Source organism: Oncorhynchus clarkii, chromosome 30 (assembly GCF_045791955.1).
Source record: "Oncorhynchus clarkii lewisi isolate Uvic-CL-2024 chromosome 30, UVic_Ocla_1.0, whole genome shotgun sequence".
In the NCBI taxonomy this organism is placed as follows: domain Eukaryota; kingdom Metazoa; phylum Chordata; class Actinopteri; order Salmoniformes; family Salmonidae; genus Oncorhynchus; species Oncorhynchus clarkii.
The window spans coordinates 2,043,154-2,068,820 of NC_092176.1; the positions used below are offsets into that span (position 1 = coordinate 2,043,154).

At 43.7% G+C, this 25,667-nt stretch overlaps 1 protein-coding gene across 2 annotated transcripts in view; it reads left to right on the plus strand.

Annotated features, from left to right (window-relative positions):
• LOC139390005 (glutamate receptor, ionotropic, delta 2) overlaps positions 1–20,765 on the plus strand; it is a 565,966-nt gene extending 545,201 nt beyond the window's left edge. Inside the window, exons 15-16 of one of the 2 annotated variants that reach the window (XM_071137092.1) lie at positions 7,767–8,007; positions 14,622–14,731. In XM_071137092.1, the coding sequence (XP_070993193.1) occupies positions 7,767–8,007; positions 14,622–14,657 (277 nt within the window). In that variant the 3' untranslated portion in view covers positions 14,658–14,731. Of the gene's footprint in view, positions 1–7,766; positions 8,008–14,621; positions 14,732–18,321 lie in introns of those variants that run through there. The other variant, XM_071137090.1, reaches the window with a different exon arrangement.
• Positions 20,766–25,667: the final 4,902 nt, after the last annotated feature.

The window sequence follows — 25,667 nt, forward strand, 5'->3', positions numbered from 1 at the left end:
TGTGTGTGTGTGTGTGTGTGTGTGTGTGTGTGTCTTTGAATGTGGGTTGTAATCTGCCTTTGTCTGTGTTCAACTGAAATGTAGCATCTCAGATGTTATAATTTGTTTGCATCACTGTGGAGTTTCTGCTTTTCCTTTTTTCTTTTCTTTTCTTTTTTTCTTGTCTTCCCTTTAGTCCTATCAAGTACGGTAGTTTGTCTGCCTCCGTCAAAACCATCTAATAACGTATGATCATTTCTGCAGCAGCTGGTTGCCTTGGAAACAGCTCCAGTAGTCCACACTAATCGCCATGCAGAGCCCAGGAGGCAGAGAGGCTGGTTGGTACAGCAGCCAGGTTACCCGTGATACAAGTCAGTATTGGACGTCTATCCAGGTCTGAGGACATCGGGAGATGACGTGGAAACGGCCACTAGGGGCAACAGTGTTACCTTCAAGTATGTTTCGGTTTTGCTAGGGTGTTGTGGACAGGGATGGGTGTAAGTATCTGCCTCTGATTCCAAGTTCGAATCCAGCGATAGAAAGTAGTTTTTTTATATTTTGATTTTAAGCCTATCCCAAACCTTTGGTACATCTTCGAAATTTGACATTTGAGAAACATGGATGGACGTCTAATTCTGACGTGAGATAGAAAAATGTCAATAGACATTACATGTGTGACATTAGATCATTTTCCTGGAATGAGAGCTTGGCCTAACAACACGGAACTCCTCTGCAACACTGTGATGTCATGAAGTGATGTCATGAAGTGTGTGTGCGCGTGCGTGTGTGTGCATGTGTTGTCACCAGAGAGCATGAGTAAGGGTGATCAGCCCTTTACAAATCAGTTATGGACTAGAGCTAGGTCACTATTCAGAGTTCTCTACAGCCCAGGTCATGCAGAGCCTGAAAGATGAAAATACCAACCAACCTACTGCGCACACACACAGGCACACATTTTATAACTAACCCCAAGTGACACATTGGTGAACCCCTGATCCAGTCACTAGAATGACACGGTGGTTGAGAGGGACAAGGCTGTTCTTATTGTGTACGGGCCCAGATCAGTCACCTTGGAGGTGACATTTCTCTAGCCCCAGTTGGAGCTCATCTGTTGGGACGATACCTCCTGTCACCACTGCACAGGGCCAGGGGGAATGCAAGCCCTCCATTGCTCCGTTCCCGCTCCATCACTCCATCTTACCGTGCGGTGACATATACAGTATAATTGGGGTGAGGAGGGGGCGCCTCTTTTGTATTGCCTGTGTGGCTCATGGTAGCTAATGGAAACACATAGTGGAAAAATAACTTGTATTCTATTTGGAAGTCACAGTGTGCTGTGAGTACACCAGATGCATAGGAGACAGATCTTAATACTAGTTGCAATAGAATAAATCATTTTTTATGTAAATAGAAACATGTCTTTTTCTGTATATACTACATGAGGTGAACATAGGGTGGCAGTTAAGAGTGTTGGGCCAGTAACCGAAAGGTCATTGGTTCGAATCCCCTAGCCGACTAGGGGAAAAATCTGTCAATGTGCTCTTGAGCAAGGCGCTTAACCCTAGTCGGTCTGGATAAGAGCGTGTGCTAAATTACTAAAATGTAAATGAACAACTTGATGTGATATGTCTGTTTTGGAGCAAAACATGGCAATAAAAGAGCAACATTTCCACAGAGATAAAACATACAGAAAAATGTTATCATATTACTCCACTTAGTGCATGAAAGCAGTGATAAACGACTAAGCTCTTAGGGTAGCTTTCCACATTGACCAATCTTCTTTGGCCACGATCTCAAGTATTTTGTTTACTCTAAAGTATAATCACTTTTTTTCCAGTTCTTTTCTTTTAAGCTACTAAAATGCATCTATCGTATGTGTCTGTGTGCGTGCGTGTGACGGGGGGTTGGGTTAAAGAGCAAAACACACATTTCTGTGCACTGTAAGGGAAATAGAGGACAATGAAGTATTCTGAAATATTGAAAAGCAAGCAAAAACCCATACTGGAAAATCTGAGCACTTGGATGACTTCCGAGATTGATGGAATTGAATAAGTTTGACGGAATTGCTGTCTGCATTTTGATAACCGAGGTATCTCCCTCATTCCATTCCATTAGATTGAGTGCAATCCCTCTTTCCATTGTTTTCCTTTTCGGACCTGTCTTTGTCGGCGGAATAACAACTACAGTATCAATCGTCGAAGCTCAAATCTCGGACCGACTTTGATTAATCAAGATGACATTTCTTCCAATAACAAATCAAAAATCAAATCAAATTCTATTTGTCACATGAGCCGAATACAACAGGTGTAGAGCTTACTTATGCTTACTTACAAGCCCTTAACAAACAATGCTGTTTTAAGAAAAATACCAGCAGTAAAATAAAAATAGCGAGGCAATATACAAGGGGTACCGGTACAGAGTCAATGTGCGGGGGTCACCGGTTAGTCGAGATAATTGAGGTAATATTTACACGTGGGTAGAGTTATTAAAGTACTGCTTGCCATGTGGTAGCAGAGAGAACAGTCTATGACTAGGGTGGCTGGAGTCTTTGACAATTTTTTGGGCCTTCCTCTGACACCGCCTGGTATAGAGGTCCTGTATGGCAGGAAGCGTGGCATCAGTGATGTACTGAGTCGTACACACTACCCTCTGTAGTGCCTTGCGGACGGAGGCCAAGCAGTTGCCATACCAGGCAGTGATGTAACCAGTCAGGATGCTCTCGATGGAACAGATGTAGAACCTTTTGAGGATCTGAGGACCAATGTCAAATCTTTTCAGTCTCCTGAGGGGGAATAGGTTTTGTTGTGCCCTCTTCACGACTGTCTTGGTGGGCTTGGGCCATGTTAGTTTGTTGGTGATTTGGACACCAAGAAACTTGAAGCTTTCAATCATCTCCTTAGTCTTGATCACATTGAGGGAGAGGTTGTTGTCCTAACACCACACGGCCAGGTCTTTGACAACCTCCCTGTAGGCTGTCTTGTCGTTGTTGGTGATCAGGAACACCACTGTTGTGTCATCGGCAAACTTAATGATGGTGTTGCAGTCGTGCCTGGCTGTGCAGTCATGAGTGAACGGGGAGTACAGGAGGGGACTGAGCACACACCCCTGAGGGGGGATCAGCGTGGTGGATGTGTTGTCACCTACCTTACCACCTGGGGGCGGCCCGTCAGTTGCAGAGGGAGGTGTTTAGTCTCAGGGTCCTAGCTTAGTGTTGAGCTTTGAGGGCACTATGGTGTTGAACGCTGAGTTGTAGTCAATGAATATTGTTTTCACATAGGTGTTCATTTTCTTCAGGTGTGAAAGGACAGTGTGGAGTGCAATATAGATTGCATCATCTGTGAATCTGTTTTGGCGGTATGCAAATTGGAGTGGGTATAGGGTTTTTGGGATAATGTGAGTGCTACGGGTCGGAAGTAAGGCAGGTTACCTTAGTGTTCTTGGGCACAGGGACTATGGTGGTCTGCTTGAAACATGTTGGTATTACAGATTCAGATAGGGAGAGGTTGAAAATGTCATTGAAGATACTTGCCAGTTTGTCAGTTCATGCTCGGAGTACATGTCCTGGTAATCCGTCTGGCCCTGCGGCCCTGTGAATGTTGACCCGCTTAAAGGTCTTACTCACATCGGCTGCGGAGAGCGTGATCACGCAGTCATCTGGAACAGCTGGTGTTCTCTTGCATGTTTCTGTGTTACTTGCCTCAAAGTTAGCATAGAAGTCATTTAGCTCGTCTGGTAGGCTCGTGTCACTGGGCAGCTCTCGGCTGTGCTTCCCTTTGTAGTACAGTAATAGTTTGCAAGCCCTGCCTCATCCGACGAGTGTTGGAGCCGGTGTAGTATGATTCGATCTTAGTCCTGTATTGACGCTTTGCCTGTTTGATGGGGAATAGCGGGATTTCTTGTAAGCTTCTGAGTTAGAGACCCAATTCTTGAAAGCGGCAGCTCTACCCTTTAGCTCAGAACGGATGTTTCCTGTAATCCATAGCTTCTGGTTGAGATTATGTACGTACAGTCACTGTGGGGACGACGTCATCGATGCACTTATTGATGAAGCCATCAATGCCATCGGAAGAATCCCGGAACATATTCCAGTCTGTGCTAGCAAACAGTCCTGTAGCTTACCATCTGCTTCATTTGATCTGTTTTTTTAATTGACCGAGTCACTGGTGCTTCCTGCTTTTGCTTGTAAGCGGGAATCAGGAGGATAGAATTATGGTCAGATTTACCAAATGGAGGGTGAGGGAGAGTTGTACGTGTCTCTGTGTGTGGCGCAAAGGTGGTCTATAGTTTTTTTTCCCCCTCTGGTTACACATTTAACATGCTGATAGAAATGAGGTCAAACAGATTTCAGTTTCCCTGCATTAACGTCCCCGGCCACTAGGAGCACTGCCTCTGGATGAGCATTTTGCTGTTTTCTTATGGCGGTGTACAGCTCATTGAGTGCGGTCTTAGTGCCTGCATTCGTCTGTGGTGGTATGTAGACAGCTACGAAAAATACAGATGAAAACTCTCTAGGTAGATAGTATGGTCTACAGCTTATCAAGTCTCTGTTTCTGATTGGACGTTTCACTAGCATGTATTCCTCTTTTTCATTCCATCTGAGCCAACATCTGAGTCATCTGTTATGTGGGCCTTATCTAAATAAGATCCCTTAGTCTCCCAACAGTAATCCCAAAATCAGACCGTGCAGTTCTATGTGCCTATGTAGCAGAGGTTAAAGAGGTTAAAATAATGTCTATAATATAGTATTATATGTTATTGAAATAAGATATGCTCCTCTGCTATTATTCATTTTCTAATTGTGTAAACTACCGTTGTACTACATTTGCATTTGAGATACTTTGGCAACATTTTTATTTGTTATACTTTGTAGAGGCACAGTCAAAGATAAGTGTTGTCATTCAAGTCACTCGTGTGTCTTTGTCCGTGTGTGTGTGTGTGTGTGTGCTGTTAATTTTGTTTCCTGCGATACCGCAAGCCAGACCTCTGAAATATAGTTCTGTAAATTAACAGAAGGCTCTAAATAAACCTTTGAGGGTTTTTATTGGATGTCATTGTTAATTTGTTTAGCTGGACAGCATAACGTCGTTAGAGAAAAGTAGTAACACTCTGCTACAAAACATATTCATATTTCTTATAATTATTTTGACAGGTTAATACAGCTGTCAGTCTGTGGCATCATTATTTGTCCAATATTGCCCTCTAGTGTTTGAGGACCATTCAAACAACTGCAGGGAATCAGGGGGAATCTCATGTATTTTCTTGAGTCCTAGTGTCCTCCCTCGCATTGGAGGAGAAGAGTCAAGGTTCCTTCTCTGACCTCTAATGTGTTTTGAGAATGAGGTGAGGAGAGAGGATGCGAGGAATCCAGGAAATACAATTGAGATTCAACCCTCAGATCATCATACAATGTGAATGACATGAGTCATACTCAGTGCTTGCCTTTGAATACAAAACCTTCTTTTAGTCTAGCCAGAGTCATAGATATGGCATGGACTCTACAAGGTGTCGAAAGTGTTCCACGGGGATGCTGGCCCATGTTGACTCCAATTCTTCCCACAGTTGTGTCAAATTGGCTGGGTGTCCTTTGGGTGGTGAACCATTTTTGATACACACGGGAAACTGTTGAGTGTGAAAAACCCAGCACTGTTGCAGATCTTGACACACTCAAACTGGTGCCCCTGGCACCTACTTCCATACCCCGTTCAAAGTTACTTAAATATTTGGTCTTGCCCATTCACCCTCTGAATGGCACACACACAGTCCATGTCTCAATTGTCTGAAGGTTTAAAAATCCTTCTTTAACCCTGTCTCCTTGCCTTCATCTCCACTGATTGAAGTGGATTTAAGTGACAAGAGTAAGGGATCATAGCTTTCACCTGGTCAGTCTATGTCAGTCTATGTTTTGTGACTCTCAGTTTATATGCCTCTGTCTAGACGAAAACAAGGTTGTTGTATTCCTGGCACCACTCTGCCAGGGCCCTCACCACCCTCTAGGCTGTTTTGTTGCTGTTGGTAATCAGGCCCACCACTGTTGTGTCGTTTGCAAACTTGATGATTGAGTTGGAGACGTGCATGGCCTAGCAGTCATGGGTGAACAGGGAGCACAGGAGGGGGCTGAGCATGCAACCATGTGGGGCTCCTGTGTTGAGGATCAGCGTAGCGGAGGTGTGGTTGCCATACTTCACCACCTGGGGGTGGCCCGTCAGGAAGTCCAGGACCTAGTTGCACAGGGCCGGGTTCAGACCCAGGGCCCCAAGCTTAGTGATGAGCTTGGAGGGCATTATGGTGTTGAAAGCTGAGCTGTAGTCAATGAACATCATTCTTACATAGGTATTCCTCTTGTCCAGATGGAATACGACAGTGTGCAGGGCGATGGCACCATCAGTGGATCTGCTGTATGCAAATTGTAGTGGGTCTAGGGTGTCTGGTAAGGTGGAGGTTAGATGATCCTTAACTAGCCCCTTAAAGCACTTAATGATGACAGAAGTGAGTGCTATGGGGAAATAGTCATTTAGTTCAGTTACCTTTGCTTTCTTGGGTACAGGAACAATTGTGGACATCTTGACGCAAGTTGGGAAAACAGACTGGGAAAGGGAGAGATGGAATATGTCCGTTAACAGTCCAGCCAGCTGGTCTGCACATGCTCTGAATTACTATGCAATTTAACGTTAGAATGTTGCAAAACGAGTTACCTAAGCAACTTTGAGCGTATTATGATCGTCGGTGCCAGGCGTATCTCAGAAATGTCTGGCCTCCTGGGCTTTAAACGCACGACAGTGTCTAGGGTTTACAGAGAATGGTGCAATTAACAAAAAACATCCAGTCAGCGGCAGTCCTGTGGGCAAAAACAGCTCGTTGATGAGAATGGTCAAAGGAGAATGTGAAAAATTGTGCAAGCTAACAGGTGGGCCACAAACAGGCAAATATATATTTTTTAATTTAACTAGGCAAGTCAGTTAAGAACAAATTCTTATTTACAATGACAGCCTACCGGGGAACAGTGGGTTAACTGCCTTGTTCAGAACAGATTTTGACTTTGTCAGCTCAGGAATTTGATCCTGCAACCATTCAGTTACTGACCCAACGCTCTAACCACTAGGCTACCTAGCGGCGCAGTACAGCAGTGGTGTGCAGAATGGCATCTTGGAAAAGCACAACCTTGTCAGTCCTTATTATGGATGGGCTTTTGCAGCAGACGACCACACTGGGTTCTACTCCTATCAGCTAAAAACAAGAAGAAGCTGCTCTTGTGGGCACGGGATCACCATCACTTGACAATTGAGGAGTGGAAAAACATTGCCTGCTCGCATGAATCCCGGTTCCTGTTGCGTCATGCTGATGGTAGAGTCAGGATTTGGCATAAGCAGCATGAGTCCATGGCCCCATCCTGTACCGGGTGGTGGTGGTGGTGTAATGGTGTGGGAAATGTTTTCCTGTCACACGTTAGTTCCCTTGATACCAATTGAGCAGCATTTGAATGTCACACCTTGTGTCCCGAAGGGGGGTTCGACCTAGTACTAGATGGGTGTACCTAATAAATATGGCACGGAGTCTAAGCTACTTACTCTTCAGGGCAAGTAGATTATAACCTACATCCTGAAGAAAATGTGATGCAGTCCAATCTGAATGAAATGTAGATTTTGCCCTATCCCTGTATACACCTGCAGACAATAACACATCTGTACTCAATTTGTTTGTTTGTGTGTATATCTGTGTGCGCGCATCCGTATGTCTGTCCATGCGTGCATGTGCGCGTGTGTGTGCATCTATCTGTGTGTGTGTGTCAGGATCCTGGAGCTGCAGCAGAACGGGGACATGGACATCCTGAAGCTGAAGTGGTGGCCCCGGGACAGCCCGTGTGACCTGTACTCTGCGGTGCACACCAAACACCGCGGCAGCGCCCTGGACATCCACAGCTTTGCCGGCGTGTTCTGCGTGCTGGCGGCGGGTGTGGTGCTCTCCTGTCTCATCGCCATGGTGGAGACCTGGTGGACAAGGAGGAAGGGCTCACGAGTCCCCTCCAAAGAGGTGAGGAGCTGGGGGAGGCCAGGGTGGTTGTGGGGGTCTGTGTCTGGGGGTCTCGGTAACACTTGACTTGAACATTCTGTTTTCCGGATACATGTCATGGTTGTCATGTCTACTGTACATGTTGTCAGTGTCATAATGTAACAGATGTTTGTACGTAGTGAGGAGAGCAGTCGTTAACCTGTTAGTCAAGTGGTCTGTCCCTTGCTGTGGTGTCAAAGCTGCCCCTGGCTAGCTGGTTAGGACGGACAATAAACAAACATTTGGCGTTTGATAAGATGAACACAGTGAAACTCCGGCTCACTCCAGGGTTTTCCATCTATGACACTGGAACTACATAAGGCGTGGGAACAAACCTCTTTTTAGAAAGATTTAACTGACATCTGTTACTGTGACTGCACATGACATAGAATGCGTTCCAAATGGCACCCTGTTCTCTATATAGTGCACTACTTTTGACAAGGACAACCAGGGTCCACATGACTCTGGTTAAAAGTAGTACACTAAATAGGGAATAGGGTGCCATTTGGGACGCACACATGCTGTAGTATATGAGGGGGTTTGGGTAAAATGTCACCAGTTTCGAGTGTATTTGTAAAATTCATAAAACGAAAGGGTCCGGAAGCTCACACAAGCTACACTGACTAGGTCATGGTTTCAGGGCTTAAACCACCATGAGCATCATCAATTGCAGCAACTGTTACTCACTCAAAAGACAAACAGTTCTCTTTAAACTGCATTTGGAATGTGGCTATCTAAATATTTCCTTGAAAGTCTGATTCCTCAAAGATAAGGTATTTTATGCCACATATTTATGGCCGCATAAAGACAGCCTATGGGATTGCTCCAGCATGCTCTAACCCAGACAGAGGCAGGGACAGACAGGGACCAGAAATCAGTGCAGGCATTTCTAACAAACTGGTTATTTTTCTTCCTCGTGGCCCTCAAATAAGGACCATTCTGCCAAAACCCCCATTTAGACAGGCCCACTAGGCTAAAGATGGACCAGTCCATCTGGCATTTGTGTCTCTGTCCAGTCCATTTCGGGCCAGAGACATAAATGCAGACTCTTATGTTAACAACACCATAGAGTCATAGAGAAGAAGGCGCACCAGCTTGAAACAGAAACGTATCCCATGTTAAAGGGCTGTATTGAATTTTGATGTCCCCTGTACATTTGATTGCTAACACAAGGTACAGCCATGCATAGCACAATAATTTATCTTTCCTATGTTTCTTTCTGTCATATCTCTTCTTCCACTCGTCCACCTAATGAGCAGGTAGGCACAGCCAAGGCGTTTTCATCACTTCCAGACCCAAGCACAGTGGTTATGGAAATGATTGTCCCTGAGACTCGAGGACTGTGAAATCCTACTCAGCAAAGCTGATGTGAAATGCAAATGTACTAACGAGCAGAGAGTAATGCAATTATGGAAAATAAATATTGTCATGCCCAATTTAGTGTTCATTAGTCATGTATAAATTAGAATCACAAATTAAATCAAGCCATGGAGTGGCACTAATTTAGGATAATTTTTTTGAAAATGCATTTTGTAATAAAGCAAAGTAAATCTTAGAATGAGGGTCAGTTTACCACTAAAATAATAGTTTACTCCATTAACATTATAATTTTTTTTATTTCACATTTAATTTCCTATGTTGCCGAGATCCCTCTCAACCCACCTATCAAGACACAACCAACCATGCACACACCCTCATCAATAACCCCTCTGCCATGCTCTCCTCTCCTTCCCTTCCCTTCCCACCTCTCCTATCCCCTCCTATTCTGTCCTCTCAGCTGGTGTCTGTGTGTTGTTGACTGGGTCACGACATCATAGCCACGCCACAGGAAGCCGGGTGCTCAACAGAATGCCTGTTTCATCTCTTCAGCTCGACAATAATGAAAGCTTTTGATCAAGGCAGCGAGGCCTGTGTCGTCTCAAGTCTGTTCCCCATCATAGCACCCCACCCCAGCTTTCTATCCCCCTCTACCCCCTACCCATGACCCCCTGCACTTACAACAGCTTTCATGTGTCAGGTTAACTAGTGAGCCTGTCTGGCCAGTGGTCATATACAAAGAAGCCCAGTAGCCCCCTGCCATCTTTATTAACCTTCAATACAGGGACCCTGACTGACCAGTGTGTCGGTGCCTGGGGTTCAAGGTCTTTGTAATGAAGAGCATTGAGAAATCAATGTGATTATCACATCACTTAATTTAGCACTCAAATAGTCCTATCAAAATTGCCCTTTACTTTGTTTAGGTACTGCATGGATATTGGTTGCATTGTTAAAAAAAAAAATATTTGCATGGTATTGATTTTAAAGAGTGAGTTTTGTAAAAAGCTGGGTAGTAGTGATCTGTTGCGAGCCCTCATCCTCTTTGAATATTGAACTGATTTGGCTAATTCACATAAAACTGGATATAGAGTGCTGCATTATAAACTTTGAACTTCATACCATTTACGGAATCCAAGAGTTGTAGTGGTAGCCTAAAGCTGCCATGGTGAAAGTAGTGGTGTCTTAGCCATGTTGTTTAGTTGAGCCCTACACTTCACCCTGCCCATGGCCCACAGTGACGCTGGGGACTGTGCTTATGGACCGTGGTTACGGTCGGCAGGGTGATGGTGGTGAGGTCACATCCTGCTGGGCCCGGTGCAGTGTGTCAGAGTGACCCAGTGTGTCTGCAGTCAAGAGGCTTTCACTAGGAGCCATCAGCTTCCTCAATATACTGCACTACTGCCCTTTCTCATTAGGAATATCCCTTCCCTCCGGTCCTCAATATAGGCTTCGTCCCAAATGGAACCCTATTTCCTTTATAGTGCACTACTTTCGACCAGGGCTTGAAACCATATGGTCAAAAGTAGTGCACTATGTACTGTAAGGACTGCTACCTAGCTCGCTCACACACAGACAGACATACAACAAGCTTATAACGTGCATACAAGCATACACAGACCAACAAACACTGAGTAATGACACAGCTGCTCAATCGCATTAGGCTTGTCGCAATTAAGCTGGTGTTCCTCTTTGAATGAAACCTGTACTTTGCACCTGTACTGACCTCACCTTCTGGATGACAGCGGGATGAACAGGCAGTGGCTCGGGTGGTTGATGTCCTTGATGATCTTTTTGGCCTTCCTGTGACAACCGGTGCTGTAGGTGTCCTGGACGGCGGGTAGTTTGCCCCCGGTAATGCATTCAGTAGACCACACCACCCTCTGGAGAGCCTTGCGGTTGCGGGCGGTGCAGTTGCCATACCAGGCGGTGATACAGCCCGACAGGATGCTTTCAATTGTGCACCTGTACAATTTTGTGAGGGTTTTAGGTGACAAGCCAAATTCTTTAGCCTCCTGAGGTTGAAGAGGCTCTGTTGTGCCTTTTTCACCACACTGTCTGTGTGGGTGGTCCATTTCAGTTTCTTAGTGATGTACAGTCGTGACCAAAAGTTTTGAGAATTACACAAATATTAATTTTCACAAAGTCTGCTGCCTCAGTGTCTTTAGATATTTTTGTCAGATGTTATTATGGAATACTGAAGTATCAAAGGCTTTTACTGACAATTACATGAAGTTGATGCAAAGAGTCAATATGTGCAATGTTGTGCCTTCTCTTTCAAGGACTCCGCCCTGGTATGCTGTCAATTAACTTCTGGGCCACATCCTGACTGATGGCAGCCCATTCTTGCATAATCAATGCTTGGATTTTGTCAGAATTTGTGGGTTTTTGTTTGTACACTCGCCTCTTGAGGATTGACCACAAGTTCTCAATGGGATTAAGGTCTGGGGAGTTTCCTGGCCATGGACCCAAAATATCGATGTTTTGTTCCCCGAGCCACTTAGTTATCACTTTTGCCTTATGGCAAGGTGCTCCATCATGCTGGAAAAGGCATTGTTCATCACCAAACTTTTCCTGGATATTTGGGAGAAGTTGCTCTTGGAGGATGTGTTGGTACCTTTCTTTATTCATGGCTGTGTTCTTAGGCAAAATTGTGAGTGAGCCCACTCCCTTGGCTGAGAAGCAATCCCACACATGAATGGTCTCAGGATGCTTTACTGTTGGCATGACATAGGACTGATGGTAGCGCTCGCCTTGTCTTCTCCGGACAAGCTTTTTTTCGGATGCCCCAAACAATTGGAAAGGGGATTCATCAGAGAAAATGACTTCCTCAGTCCTCAGCAGTCCAATCCCTGTACCTTTTGCAGAATATCAGTCTGTCCCTGATGTTCTTCCTTCCTGCCCTTCTTGACACCAGGCCATCCTCCAAAAGTCTTCGCCTCACTGTGCATGCAGATGCAATCACTCCTTCCTGCTGCCATTCCTGAGCAAGCTCTGTACTGGTGGTGCCCTGATCCCGCAGCTGAATCAACTTTAGGATACTTTTCTGGTGCTTGCTGGACTTTCTTGGGAGCCCTGAAGCCTTCTTCACAACAATTGAACCGCTCTCCTTGAAGTTCTTGATGATCTGATAAATGGATTGATTTAGGTGCAATCTTACTGGCAGCAATATCCTTGCCTGTGAAGCCATTTTTGTGCAAAGAAATGATGACAGCACGTGTTTCCTTGCAGGTAACCATGGATGACAGAGGAAGAACAATGATTCCAAGCACCACCCTCCGTTTGAAGCTTAGAGTCTGTTATTCGAACTCAATCAGCATGACAGAGTGATTTCCAGCCTTGTCCTCGTCAACACTCACACCTGTGTTAATGAGAGAATCACTGACATGATGTCAGCTGGTCCTTTTGTGGCAGGGCTGAAATGCAGTGGAAATGTTTTTGGGGGATTGAGTTCATTTGCATGGCAAAGAGGGACTTTGCAATTAATTGCAATTCATCTGATCACTCTTCATAACATTCTGGAGTATATGCAAATTGCCATCATACAAACAGAGCAAGCAGACTTTGTGAAAATTAATATTTGTGTCATTCTCAAAACTTTTAGCCACGATTGTATATGCCAAGGAACTTGAAGCTTTCCACCTACTCCGCTGCGGTCCCGTCGATGTAGATAGGGGGGTGCACCCTCTGCTGTCTCCTGAAGTCCACGACCATCTTCTTTGTTATGGTGACGTTGAGTGAGAGGTTGTTTTCCAGGCACCCCACTCCCAGAGCCCTCACCTCCTCACTGTAAGCTGTCCCATTTGTTGTCCGTTTTGCATAACGCCTCGATGATTTCCAGTACTTCCATTCTCCTTTTCCTTCATCAGTTGCAATCAGAAAAAATGTGTCACCTAAAGATTCAACAATAGAAATAATCATAATAATGTATTATTACTCTATGGGAACAAACACACACACACACACACTCACGGTCCACAAACACACAGCTCCCACTGAGCTCCAACCCAAAGCCACGTTAGCTGCCTGGGGACGAGCTGCGTTTGTATCTCTGTTTTCCTCCTGGTACATGAATGCTGCATTCTGTTCATCCCAATGTTTTAGAGGCCTGTCCCTGTTCAGGCCTCTGCTTCTATGTGATCACTGTTAGTGTTTCTGTGTTGCGTCTCTGTGTTGTGTTTTGTTGTGTTGTGGGATGTGTTGTGTAATGATTAACACGGTGATGAGGCATCCATGTGATGAATAGAGTTCAGTAGAGTTAGTCCTCTACTACTGGTCACAAACTCCAATGAGGCTTTGCTAAACTCTACCCTCCAAGCAGATATAGGATTGTGGTGTTGGGGGTCTCTTAAATGAAAGCATTTCAATCCTTCAGTGTTGCAGGATTCATTTCCAATACAAACAGATTGCCAGATGCATTTTGAAATATCTAGCACATACATTAGTTCATGTTAGTGTTGGGATAGGTCCCTTGTTCATAGGCACAACAGTAATATAGGCTACACACAGTATGGCCCACTGTGTCTTTTAACCAGTTTAGTTAAGTTTATTGGGATCCCTATTAGCTGTTAGTCATTCAGCAGGTACTCTTCCTGGGGTCCACACAAAACGTAAAATACATGGCACAGTACAGGGCAGTTATACAATAGCACAAAGGCAATACTACCATAAATCCTTATCCTCTGTTCACCAATGTATCTCCTTTGCTGCTATATGGTATGACTGTGCTTCTGTGGCTATATACATGTACCACAGATGTTGATGTTACTTGGAGTCGTTTGGGTGGTGGGTGGTGGATCTGTCTTGCTATATACCGTGTGTAATGATAAAGGAAGAGAGGGTGGCTAAGTAGTATTGGACACTACACACAATGAACGGCCACTTTGTTCACAATGTTGAGCACAAAATGTTTGATCATGTCTGATTTACTGTCCCTGCTGGCTGAAGCTCTCATTCCCTTTTGGTTTTGTTTTGTAGATAAGTACACTGTGTTGAGGGTAAAGCGGGCGAGGGAGAGCAATACAAAATGCCATTTTTCACCCTTCCAGGTATATCTTCGAAGGCTCCTCCTCGGACGTAAAAAAAAAACCCACAGAGCGTTTGTGTGTGTGTTTGTATGGGCTGACTGTGCTGTCTTTTCTACTCACCCCCGCCTCTCCTCCGACAAAATCCCTCCTTCATCCTCCCATTTGCCTGCTCTCATCCTTTCTCTGTCCTTGTGTACGTCTGTCTGCCACTGTCTCTCTGTCCTTGCACAAACACCCACAAACACACATACACAGACACAGGCTGATGGCACTTCCGCCAGGCAAGCTTAACCGTGCCACCACCAACATGACACCCATCACGACATCCCCCTCACCACTCTCAGGACTGCCCCCTCCCCCCATTATCCCCAGTCACCCGCATGCTGTGACATCCCGTGTGCCTTGATCGTCCAGCACAGGGTTGAACCCAACGACGATCCCTCCCAACTCGTCCCTAAAATAAGAATGACCTCTTTCGCTGCCTCTCCTCCCACCTCCAGGTTATACCTATGACAGAAGCTTTAAATAGGAGCGGATGCTGTGAGATTCTTGTTAGAGCTAACTCAAACCATTCGGTTGTGGAATTACAACCCAGATTGTCATATTTATTGCTTTTCTGCTGACAACAACAAAACTATCGCATTGATGATATTTCTAGTCACTGGCACCGCCTGCCAACATGTGAGCTATGATGCCTTTCCTCCACTAGAGGGCTTGCAGCATGCTCTCGCCGACCAAGCGTGATACGGTTAGGTGTGCAGTCATGTAATGGGTTAACAGGTGCATCTTATGCTCTATAGACATGTATGTTTAGCTAAGGTCTGCAGTGTAAATCTGTACATTTCAATTCATATGAATGAAAGTGAGCCCCTCAAACGTGAATGAATTCCCCCCCCAAAATGGAAGCCTACACATCTGATTGAAACAGAGGCCAATCGCTTAGAACACTTTTTAACTCTGTCTTATATTTTGCTTTGTGTGTTAGCAAAATGCTACTACACGTAACACTCTTCAGTTGATCCAACAGGCCGGTCCTCTCGTCGTACGGTAGTTACCCATAAGGTGACCTGGCTCTAGCAGTCAACTGACTGGTCCTCTGTCACTCACTGTTTTTCTCTCACCTCCTCGTTCCTTTACTTTCAACCACCCCTCCTTCCTCAATCCCCCCCCCACTCCTGGGTGTGTGGCATGACCAGATCACCACAAACAGTACCCCCTCCTGCCCCCTCCCCCTCTGAGATGGAGAGGGTAACCCGGGGCAAGACCCCCCTCCACTCCACATGGTCAGTAGCTCTGTCAGTGACTCTGTGTTTGTACCCACCACCGGGGATGCCCTCTCCCAAAATGGAGTAAGCGCTATGTGTTCCTCCACCTCCATCCAACGGTACCCCACTCCCTGTTCCCCCACAAGGGACACAATCATCTTGCATCTTTCCTCTCAGCACAAGCATGAAACTCCTCTCTGAGTGTGACCATCACAAAGATGTGAACCAATCATTTTATGTGGATGTAGTAGTGCTATTTATGTGTCTGTATCACATGTGGGAAAGATGGGTAAACCCCTTTCCCCTCCAACTGTATTCACAAAACCAGTCATTAAATACATGTAGCTACCTTGCACTTTAACTAGTGTGTAAATGTAAGCATCTGCACACATTTAATGCCTACGCGACAACGTTGCAACATGTTGCAAAAAAAAATGACTGAATCCTAATCTGACCGTTGTGTCGCATTTGTAATCTATTTTCTCGCCGACTTGCTCCACAAGGAGCGGTCAGTAATTAATAAGACCATATTAATGCTTGATTGGTTGTCCGGCATGGCATGCTCAAATCTAACAGCACGTTGCCTTTAGCGGTGTGTGTGTTTGGATTCCAGAGGAGCTGCAACCCCCTGTAGACCCTGGAGATATACAGTGGGGAGAACAAGTATTTGATACACTGCCGATGTTGCAGGTTTTCCTACTTCCAAAGCATGTAGAGGTCTGTAATTGTTTATCATGGGTACACTTCAACTGTGAGAGACGGAATCTAAAGCAAAAATCCAGAAAATCACTTTGTGTGATTTTTAAGTAATAAATTTGCATTTTATTGCATGACATAAGTATTTGATCACCTACCAACCAGTAAGAATTCGGGCTCTCACAGACCTGTTCTCCACTCATTACCTGTATTAACTGCACCTGTTTGAACTCGTTAGCTGTATAAAAGACACCTGTCCACACACTCAATCAAACAGACCAACCTCTCCACAATGGCCAAGACTAGAGAGCTGTGTAAGGACATCAGGGATAAAATTGTAGACCTGCACAAGGCTGGGATGGGCTACAGGACAGCAGCTTGGTGAGAAGGCAACAACTGTTGGCACAATTATTAGAAAATGGAAGAAGTTCAAGATGATGGTCAATCACCCTCGGTCTGGGGCTCCATGCAAGATCTCACCTCGTGGGGCATCAATGATCATGAGGAAGGTGAGGGATCAGCCCAGAACTACACGGCAGGACCTTGTCAATGACCTGAAGAGAGCTGTGACCACAGTCTCAAAGAAAACCATTAGTAACACACTACGCCGTCATGGATTAAAATCCTGCAGCGCACGCAAGATCCCCCTGCTCAAGCCAGCGCATGTCCAGGCCCGTCTGAAATTTGCCAATGACCATCTGGATGATCCAGAGGAGGAATGGGAGAAGGTTATGTGGTCTGATGAGACAAAAATATAGCTTTTTGGTCTAAACTCCACTTGCCGTGTTTGGAGGAAGAAGAAGGATGAGTACAACCCCAAGAACACCATCCCAACCGTGAAGCATGGAGGTGGAAACATCATTCTTTGGGGATGCTTTTCTGCAAAGGGGACAGGACAACTGCACCGTATTGAGGGGAGAAGGGATGGGGCCATGTATCGCGAGATCTTGGCCAACAACCTCCTTCCCTCAGTAAGAGCATTAAAGATGGGTTGTGGCTGGGTCTTCCAGCATGACAACGACCCGAAACACATAGCCAGGGCAACTAAGGAGTGGCTCCGTAAGAAGCATCTCAAGGTCCTGGAGTGGCCTAGCCAGTCTCCAGACCTGAACCCAATAGAAAATCTTTGGAGGGAGCTGAAAGTCCGTATTGCCCAGCGACAGCCCCGAAACCTGAAGGATCTGGAGAAGGTCTGTCTGGAGGAGTGGGCCAAAATCCCTGCTGCAGTGTGTGCAAACCTGGTCAAGAACTACAGGAAACGTGTGGTCTCTGTAATTGCAAACAAAGGCTTCTGTACCAAATATTAAGGTCTGCATTTCTGATGTATCAAATACTTTTGTCATGCAATAAAATGCTAATTAATTAATTAAAAATCATACAAAGTGATTTTCTGGATATTTGTTTTAGATTCCGTCTCTCACAGTACCTATGATAAAAAAAAAATTACAGACCTCTACATGCTTTGTAAATAGGAAAACCTGCAAAATCGGCAGTGTATCAAATACTTGTTCTCCCCACTGTATGTCTGTTTGTGTGTTCTCCTTACTGCAGCTCAGACTTCTCTGTCCCTACCTACCTCTCCTTACCTTACCTCCTTACCTTACCCCACCTATCCCTTTCGGCCCATCACTTCAATCCCATCTCACTCTTACTTCATCTCACTGTCACTCCATCTTTGTCTATTTTCCTCTGTGTTTATCAATCTCTATTGGTCTCTTCTCCTCCTCGCTCATCAATCCTCGTTTCCTCCTTCTCTCCTCTGACTTTTTTCCCTGATCTCCCTCAATGGATGTCCTCACTACTCCTCAATCGACAACCATACTCATGCATCCCTCTTCAATCACCTCACTACTTTTCTCCTTTAACAACCTTCACTCATTTTCCTCTCCCTCCTCCTTCTCCCCCTTTTATCCTCACTCTCCTTTGACCCTGTCCTCCGCCACCTCTCTCTCTCCCCTCGCCCCCTTTCCTGCGCACACTGTCCCCCCCTGCAGGATGATAAGGAGATCGACCTGGAGCACCTTCACCGCCGGGTTAACAGCCTGTGCACAGAGGACGACAGCCCCCACAAACAGTTCTCCACCTCCTCCATTGACCTGACGCCACTGGACATGGACTCTATGCCGGCCAACCGGCAGGCCCTGGAGCAGATCAGCGACTTCCGAAACACGCACATCACCACTACCACCTTCATCCCCGAGCAGATCCAGACCCTCAGCCGCAGCCTGTCTGCCAAGGCCCAACAGGGCTTTGCCTTTGGTCCCGTGCAGGACCACCGGACTGGGGGGCCCTTCAGGCAGAGAGCCCCCAACGGAGGCTTCTTCCGCAGCCCCATCAAGACTATGTCCTCCATACCCTACCAGCCCACTCCCCAGCCCAACTTCGGCTACGGCAACGACCCAGACCGGGGCACGTCCATATGAGGCGAGAAGGAGTGCACAGCGAGAGAAAGATGAAATTAAACGCACTCAAAAAAATCTATGTACATAGGAATCTTTTTCAGTTCTGATTTTTTGAGGGGCTTTGCTTTTGTTTGGTGGGGGTTTTCCTGCTGAAACCTGGTGGTGAGAGGTCGGGGACTTTAATATTTGCTTTATTGTCATCTTTCTCATGGTTGTCTAGGGATCTTTTGGGTGTGACGGGGCTCTGTTTTCTCTTTTTCGTTTCATTGCATTTGAGGACTGCCTTTCTGAAGAAGCTTTTGGACCCAACAAGGAGGATATGTATTTGTTTTTTACAACAGAAAACACTTTTCTGTTCTTGAGGATCTATAAATCGGCAACAACCCTATGCTCATTTGAAGGATGTTCTTGTCTTTGCCTTTCACCATATGGGACTCCATCCCACTCAGTTCTCTGGTGTTGATCATCAATGCCTGTACTCCAAATCTGAAATCTGCACCAAAATAGGTGTCCATTGGCTCCACTGCCCTGCAGACTGAGACCTCACTGTCTGAGCTTTGGGCACGCTTCGTCATTTTTGTGCACATAAGGCTCCATCAATTCCACTGCACTGTACCAGTGCCCATTGACCTGTATTTGATTGTATGTAGTTTGGATATTTTTTTTCTCACCTGTACTGTGCTGTCTATTTCAAGGTGAGCGCCTCAGCCTCTAAACAAACACTTGAGAGATGCATAGAGGGACAAAAAGGAACTGAAAATATAAGATAAAAGACAACAGAAAAAGGACTTTAAAAAGCAGCTGAGGCTATTGTATGTATTTTATTGAATTTGCTTTGAAAATCTATTTCAATCCGTGGAATGTGTTTGGTGAGAAAGTCACACAAAAAAAATGTTTGGAGCTGTTGGTTTTTTTTCTACCAATTTTGAAAAGCGCTAAATGACTGCTATAGTCTTACTCTGGTTTGCATCATTAATCATATTCAAAAACGTTTTTTTTTAAACCTAATTTGTAGTTCTACCAGGGCTCAGTCAGAAAAAAAGTCACATTTCATTCTCCAGTCCACTAACAGACTGTTGTGTACCTGTAAGGGAGTGAGACAGAGTGAGGAGAACCCCTTTCAGATAACATCCACAGTACAAGCCATATCATTGCAGGCTGGCTTCACCTTGCCCGTTTCTTGCTTCAACAGGATTTCTTGCCATTGGAACTGTAGAGCTGATGGCATTCATTTTGAAAGATCTTTCTTCATTTCTTAAATGTTAAGGGTACTGTTTATCTAACTTTTTTTAAAGTGCCAATTGTTTAAATGAGGCCATTTAGGTGCAGTTTGGGGGGAGGGGGTCAAAAAAAACAATATTTTGTGAAGGGAAAAGTGGAACCTAACCTTTTCACTAACACTGTATTAATATTTAATAATGTTTGTTGTTTAGAATGAGCTTTCAGTTTGTTATCTTAAGACTAAACCGCAAATGTTGTGCGTAGAGAACCGAAGCAGTGTTTGATGCAAGCATTCTAGATGTCCTTTTCTTAAGCTACAGTATGGCTATTGAATGACAATAGGACACAGACAATGTTTAAAGACATTTTATTTACTATTAATGACAGACACATTATGAAATATGTATATTTTACATGTTGATGCTATATTTGTTTAAAAAAGAATAATAATATATCATATGAGCATCGAGTTAGCAGTCACCCTATACATTTGGTTTCCCTCAGTTCCAGCCCACACATAAGCTTTCTCATGTCATCTTGAGTTCATTTTGATTTGCTGGTTAATAACAGAGGAGGCAAGTTCTTAAAAAGAAGCATGCACAACTTGCTATGCCCGTGACATGTTTTATTTCATACATAGAACGTACAGGATTACTTGATCAATTTTCAACTGATTATAATGTGCAGTATTTAATATAGGCCTATTTTGTTGTATATGTGTTGCATATTATTCAAACGGAACAATCTGAGGCCTCTGTTACAAGTGGCAAAGCTTTCTGTGTATAATTTGTCTAATAAACTTGTTTTCTACAGCGGTATGGTTTTTGTAGTCTTTGCTGTGACTGCGTAGGCCTTGCCAGTCAAGATGTTTCAGTTTTCCGATTTCTATGTATGCACAATTTACGATCAAATCTGTGAATGTTTTATAAATGAGGTTCCCCAGGTTCTAGGTTATGTTAATCTTCCTCCCAGTGTGGTCTTCACATCACTTTCAATGACACATCATAAGAAGGATACTGCCTCTTGGAACAGCTGGGCCCATTACTGGGTTGGGAGAGCACATCAGATACCAAGCAAGTCAAAGTCTGTCTGTTTGTGCCGTCATGCCACCACTTGTCATGTTTGGCGTGACAATGAGTGATAAGGTGTAGGCGAGAGCACAACTTATCTGGGACCAGATTTGCTGGTTTATGTGTAAAGGGGGTGCTTTTGTTAACTCAGAAGACATTATTCTTTACCTTTTATGAAACTCTGGGAGTATTGAAATGGTATCTGTGAAAGACCATCCAATAGATTTTGAAACTACAGTTTTGTAAAAGTCATTTTTGTCCGTTCTTCACAATATGGTGAAGAATCTAATCAAGGGGATGTCAGCGTTTGAAAATAGTGGTATCTTATGGTAGGCTAACTATCATTACTCAAGCAATTGTGTTGTTTCATTTTTAAGCAGGATGTGGCGCTGTTTCACTGGAAACCATTTTGTAGACAATGTTGTGCTATCTGATCTGAAGAGAGAGAGAGAGAAAGAGAGAGCCCTTTGAATGGAATTGCGAGCGCGAGGGCGAGAGTGCGTGCACGTGTGTACAGCATTTTATTTATAATAGAGCCTTTATTAAACAAAATGGAATATGAAACTAAAACATGAAGGTTATTTTCATGTTATCCACTTGCCATTGCCTAAAGTTGTGCCTAAAAACAAAAGGCACCTAATCATCCAAATTCTGGCTGTTCCACGAAGGTCGTAGGAATTCCAAAGTAAATAAATACCAATGGTACACAGATACGTTATTTTTATTAGGCTATTATTATGATTATTGTTGTTATCGTTATTATTATTGTTATTGATAGTAGTAGTAGTAGTAGTGTTCTTATTATCAGCCTATTTCTGCATCCCTCCAGTGCACCTCGTTTCCCCGGAGACAGGAATGGGGTGAGCAGCATGCAGACTGCATCACGCTGGAAGCCCCCAATGGTTCACATTTTGAGCCCATTTTCCAAAGAGTCCCCCAAGCGTGTCGAATGGAACATAGAGTCGCCATTGTGCATGCGACATTTTAATAATCGACAGCTACAATATCCAACCTGTTGTTTGCTTTAGGAGCCATTCCATGCTCACTGGACGGCCACTTGTAGGTGGAGAGACGGACCTAGGCGCCAGTCCTCAAGCCTCGACGCCTTATGAATACATGAATAAAAAGTGAAAAGATTGATGTAATTTAATCTCAGAAATTGTAGGATGTTGCCCGCTGTCCTGCATGGACGGGCTGGACTCACATGTTTGATATTGCTAAGCTTTCAGTAGGCTATAGTCTTTTACAGGCTACAATTATTTCAGTTTTTCCTTAGGCCTACCTCATATGGCCATTCGAATAAGATAATATCTAAAGACGTTACAACTTTTTCAATCATTCCTGCTATGTGTTTATTTGTATGACTTCATTTTCTCAATAATTATTGTCATTATTATTTATATTGTTATTCAGTAGCCTAGTCTATTTTCCTTTTAATAACTGAGTGTTCAGAAAGTGACATTGCGGCTGGTTTTACGTATAGGCTATCTGGTTGCCTTTACGGCTATTCTTTTATTTGATCATAGTTTCTAGCCTATAATATTTTCTCATATTCTTAGAGATATCCATATGATTTGTATATTTAATTCGTTTAGATATATAATGTTATTTTCATTCTATAAGAAGGGGGGGGGGCTGCGGGTGTCACTGTCCCAGCACTGTTCAACGCACACACTACTTCCTCCTCGCTTGCTTATGACAGTAAAAGCGCTGTCGAGCCCCCTGCTCATCTTTCCGATCCCTGTGAAGCTCTTTTACCAACAGGGCGTTCCGTAAACCGGATCAAAAGGTTTTGAACCTGTACAAAAGAAAATGAAACTCGAGATGGCCTTAACATTCATAGAATGGAGGAGCGGATCGGTGAATTGACAATGAGCACGAACCCCATGAGCCGAGTTCTTTGGTCAAACTGTTTTCAGTTCCTAGAACCAGGATGGAATATTCTTTGCTTAGTTGGCGCCCTTTTCGTGGAGTAAATTAATTTCTGAATTTCTATGAGTCTGGAAATGTTACCTTAAATTCACGCATAGGCAGATTTTTGGACATGGGAGCTACAGATCTTGAAGTATTCACACCCCTTGATTTTTTTCCAGATTTTGTTGTGTTACAGCCTGCATTTTAAATAGATTAAATTAAGATTTGTTTTGTCACTGGCCAAAACACAATACCCCATAATATCAAAGTGAAATTAGGTTTTTCGAAATTTGTACAAATTAATTAAAAATGAAAAGCTGAAATGTCTTGAGCATATAAATATTCAACCACTTTGTTATAGCAATCCTAAATAAATTCAGAAGTAAAAAATAAGCTTAACAAGTCACATAATAAGTTGCATGGACTCACTCAGTGTGCAATAATAGCGTTTAACATGACTTTTGAATAACTACCTAATCTCTGTACCCCACACATACAATGTAACATCCCACAGAGACCAGGGAGCTTTTCCAATGCCTCGCAAGGAATGGCACCTATTGGTAGATGGGTAAAAATATAAAAGCAGACATTGAATATCCCTTAGAGCATGGTGAAGTTATTAATTACACTTTGGATGGTGTATCAATACAACCAGTCACTTCAAAGATACAGGGGTCCTTCCTAATGTAGTTGCCAGAGAGCAAAGACACCGCTCAGGGATTTCACCAAGAGGCCAATGGTGACTTTAAAACATTTACAGAGTTTAATAGCTGTGATAGGCAAAAACTGAGGATGGATCAACAACATTGTAATTACTCCACAATACTAACCTAATTGACAGAGTGAAAAGGAAGAAGGCTGTACAGAAGAAAAAATATTCCAAAACATTCATCCTGTTGGCAACAAAGACATATTGCTAAAACAAAAAAAAGCTATCCCGTTTTTGTCCTGAATACAAAGTGTTATATTTGTGGCAAGTCCAATATTACTGAGTACCACTCTCCATTTGTCAAGCATAGTGATGGTTGCATCATGTTATGGGTATGCTTCTAATCGTTAAGGACTGGGGAGTTTTTCAGGATACAAAATAAACGGAATGGAGCAAAGAACAGGCAAAATCTTAGAGGAAAACCTGATTCAGTCTGCTTTCCCCCAGCCACTGTGAGATAAATTCATCTTTCAGCAGGACAATAACCTAAAACATAAGGCCAAATCTACACTGGAGTTGCTTACCAAGAAGCCAGTGAATGTTCCTGAGTTGCCGAGTTACAGTTTTGAATTAAATCTGCTTGAAAATCTATGGCAACTTTGGCAAGACATGAAAATGGTTGTCTAGCAATGATCAACAACCAATTTGACAGAGCTTTAATATTTTTTTAAGAATAATAGGAAAATATTGTACAATCCAGGTCTGCAAGCTCTTGGAGACTTCCACAGAAAGTCTCACAGCTATAATCTCTGCCAAAGGTGATTCTAGCATATATTGACTCAGGGGTGTGAATACTTATGTAAATGAGATATTTGATGTTCAAATGTGCTAAAATGTCTATAAACATGTTTTTACTCTATCATTATTTTAATATTGTGTGTAGATGGGTGAGAGAGAAAAAAATATATTTAAACCATTTTGAATTCAAGCTGTAACAACAAAATATGGAATAAGTCAAGGGGCATGAATACTTTCTGAAGGTACTGTTTATGCAAAATATTGTCAGCATTTCAAAAGTTTTGCCTTATACCTAATTATATTTCATTGTTGACCAACTTACAACCGGGACAAAATGTAGGAAAGGCCCTATAGCCACAAGGAACTTGATGATGATGATTATGACACGGCTTTATGATCATCCATTTTCGTTGGACAAATTTAGGTTTTAATGGCACTATTCTGCATTTTAGTCCTATAGTCCTTTAGTCCTATCCCTTATAAGAGATGCATACAACTGGGCGCAGACCTCAGTTCAACATCTAATTTACATTTGGTTGAGTAGTGAACTAAAGTGAACTCATCGTGAAATCAACAAAAATGTCAACACTTCATTGGATTTAGGTTAGGTGAGGTTGGGTGAAAATAAATAAGAAATTACCTTAAATTGATAACTTTTTGCAAATCCAATTAGTTTTTCACGTTGATTGAACTGTCATCAATTTTATTTTTTGAGGTGGACGTGCTACGACGTTGATTCAAGCAGTTTTTATCCGGTGGGATAGGCCTACATTGTCAATTTCGAAATGACTGTCTTTACTATTGAAGATGTTTTTCAGGAGCCAAAGAAGTTATTGACATGCCTGCGGTATTGGACAGGTGCATGGACATCCTCAAACAGTCCACGAGCTGAAGCTCGCGCTGTCCACACTCCTAACCATATAGCTATATCCCTGCGTGTGACCTGAGGGACTGCCCTTTGTGCGGTTAAACAGTTAAACCGAGGCATTATCATAAACAGTCTTGGCATAATAACCTCTCTCGGGTTTTCCGAGACTTCTCATTGGTCGCCAACACGCGCCTGCCCCAAGTGATCTTATTGGTCAAAGCGCCACGCGACCAGTTGAGAAAGGGGGCTCCCAGGCGCGTGCCGCTTTTTAAAGCGATGCCGCGCCTTGAGACACTAGAGAAGGAGTCCTGCACGCGACATAGTGCGAGCACAGTGTGCAAAATAAACGTTCTTCACAGCATTTTATATTTTGCTAAGTTTTTAGTCCAAGCCACCTGATTTATAGTTTTTAAAAAAA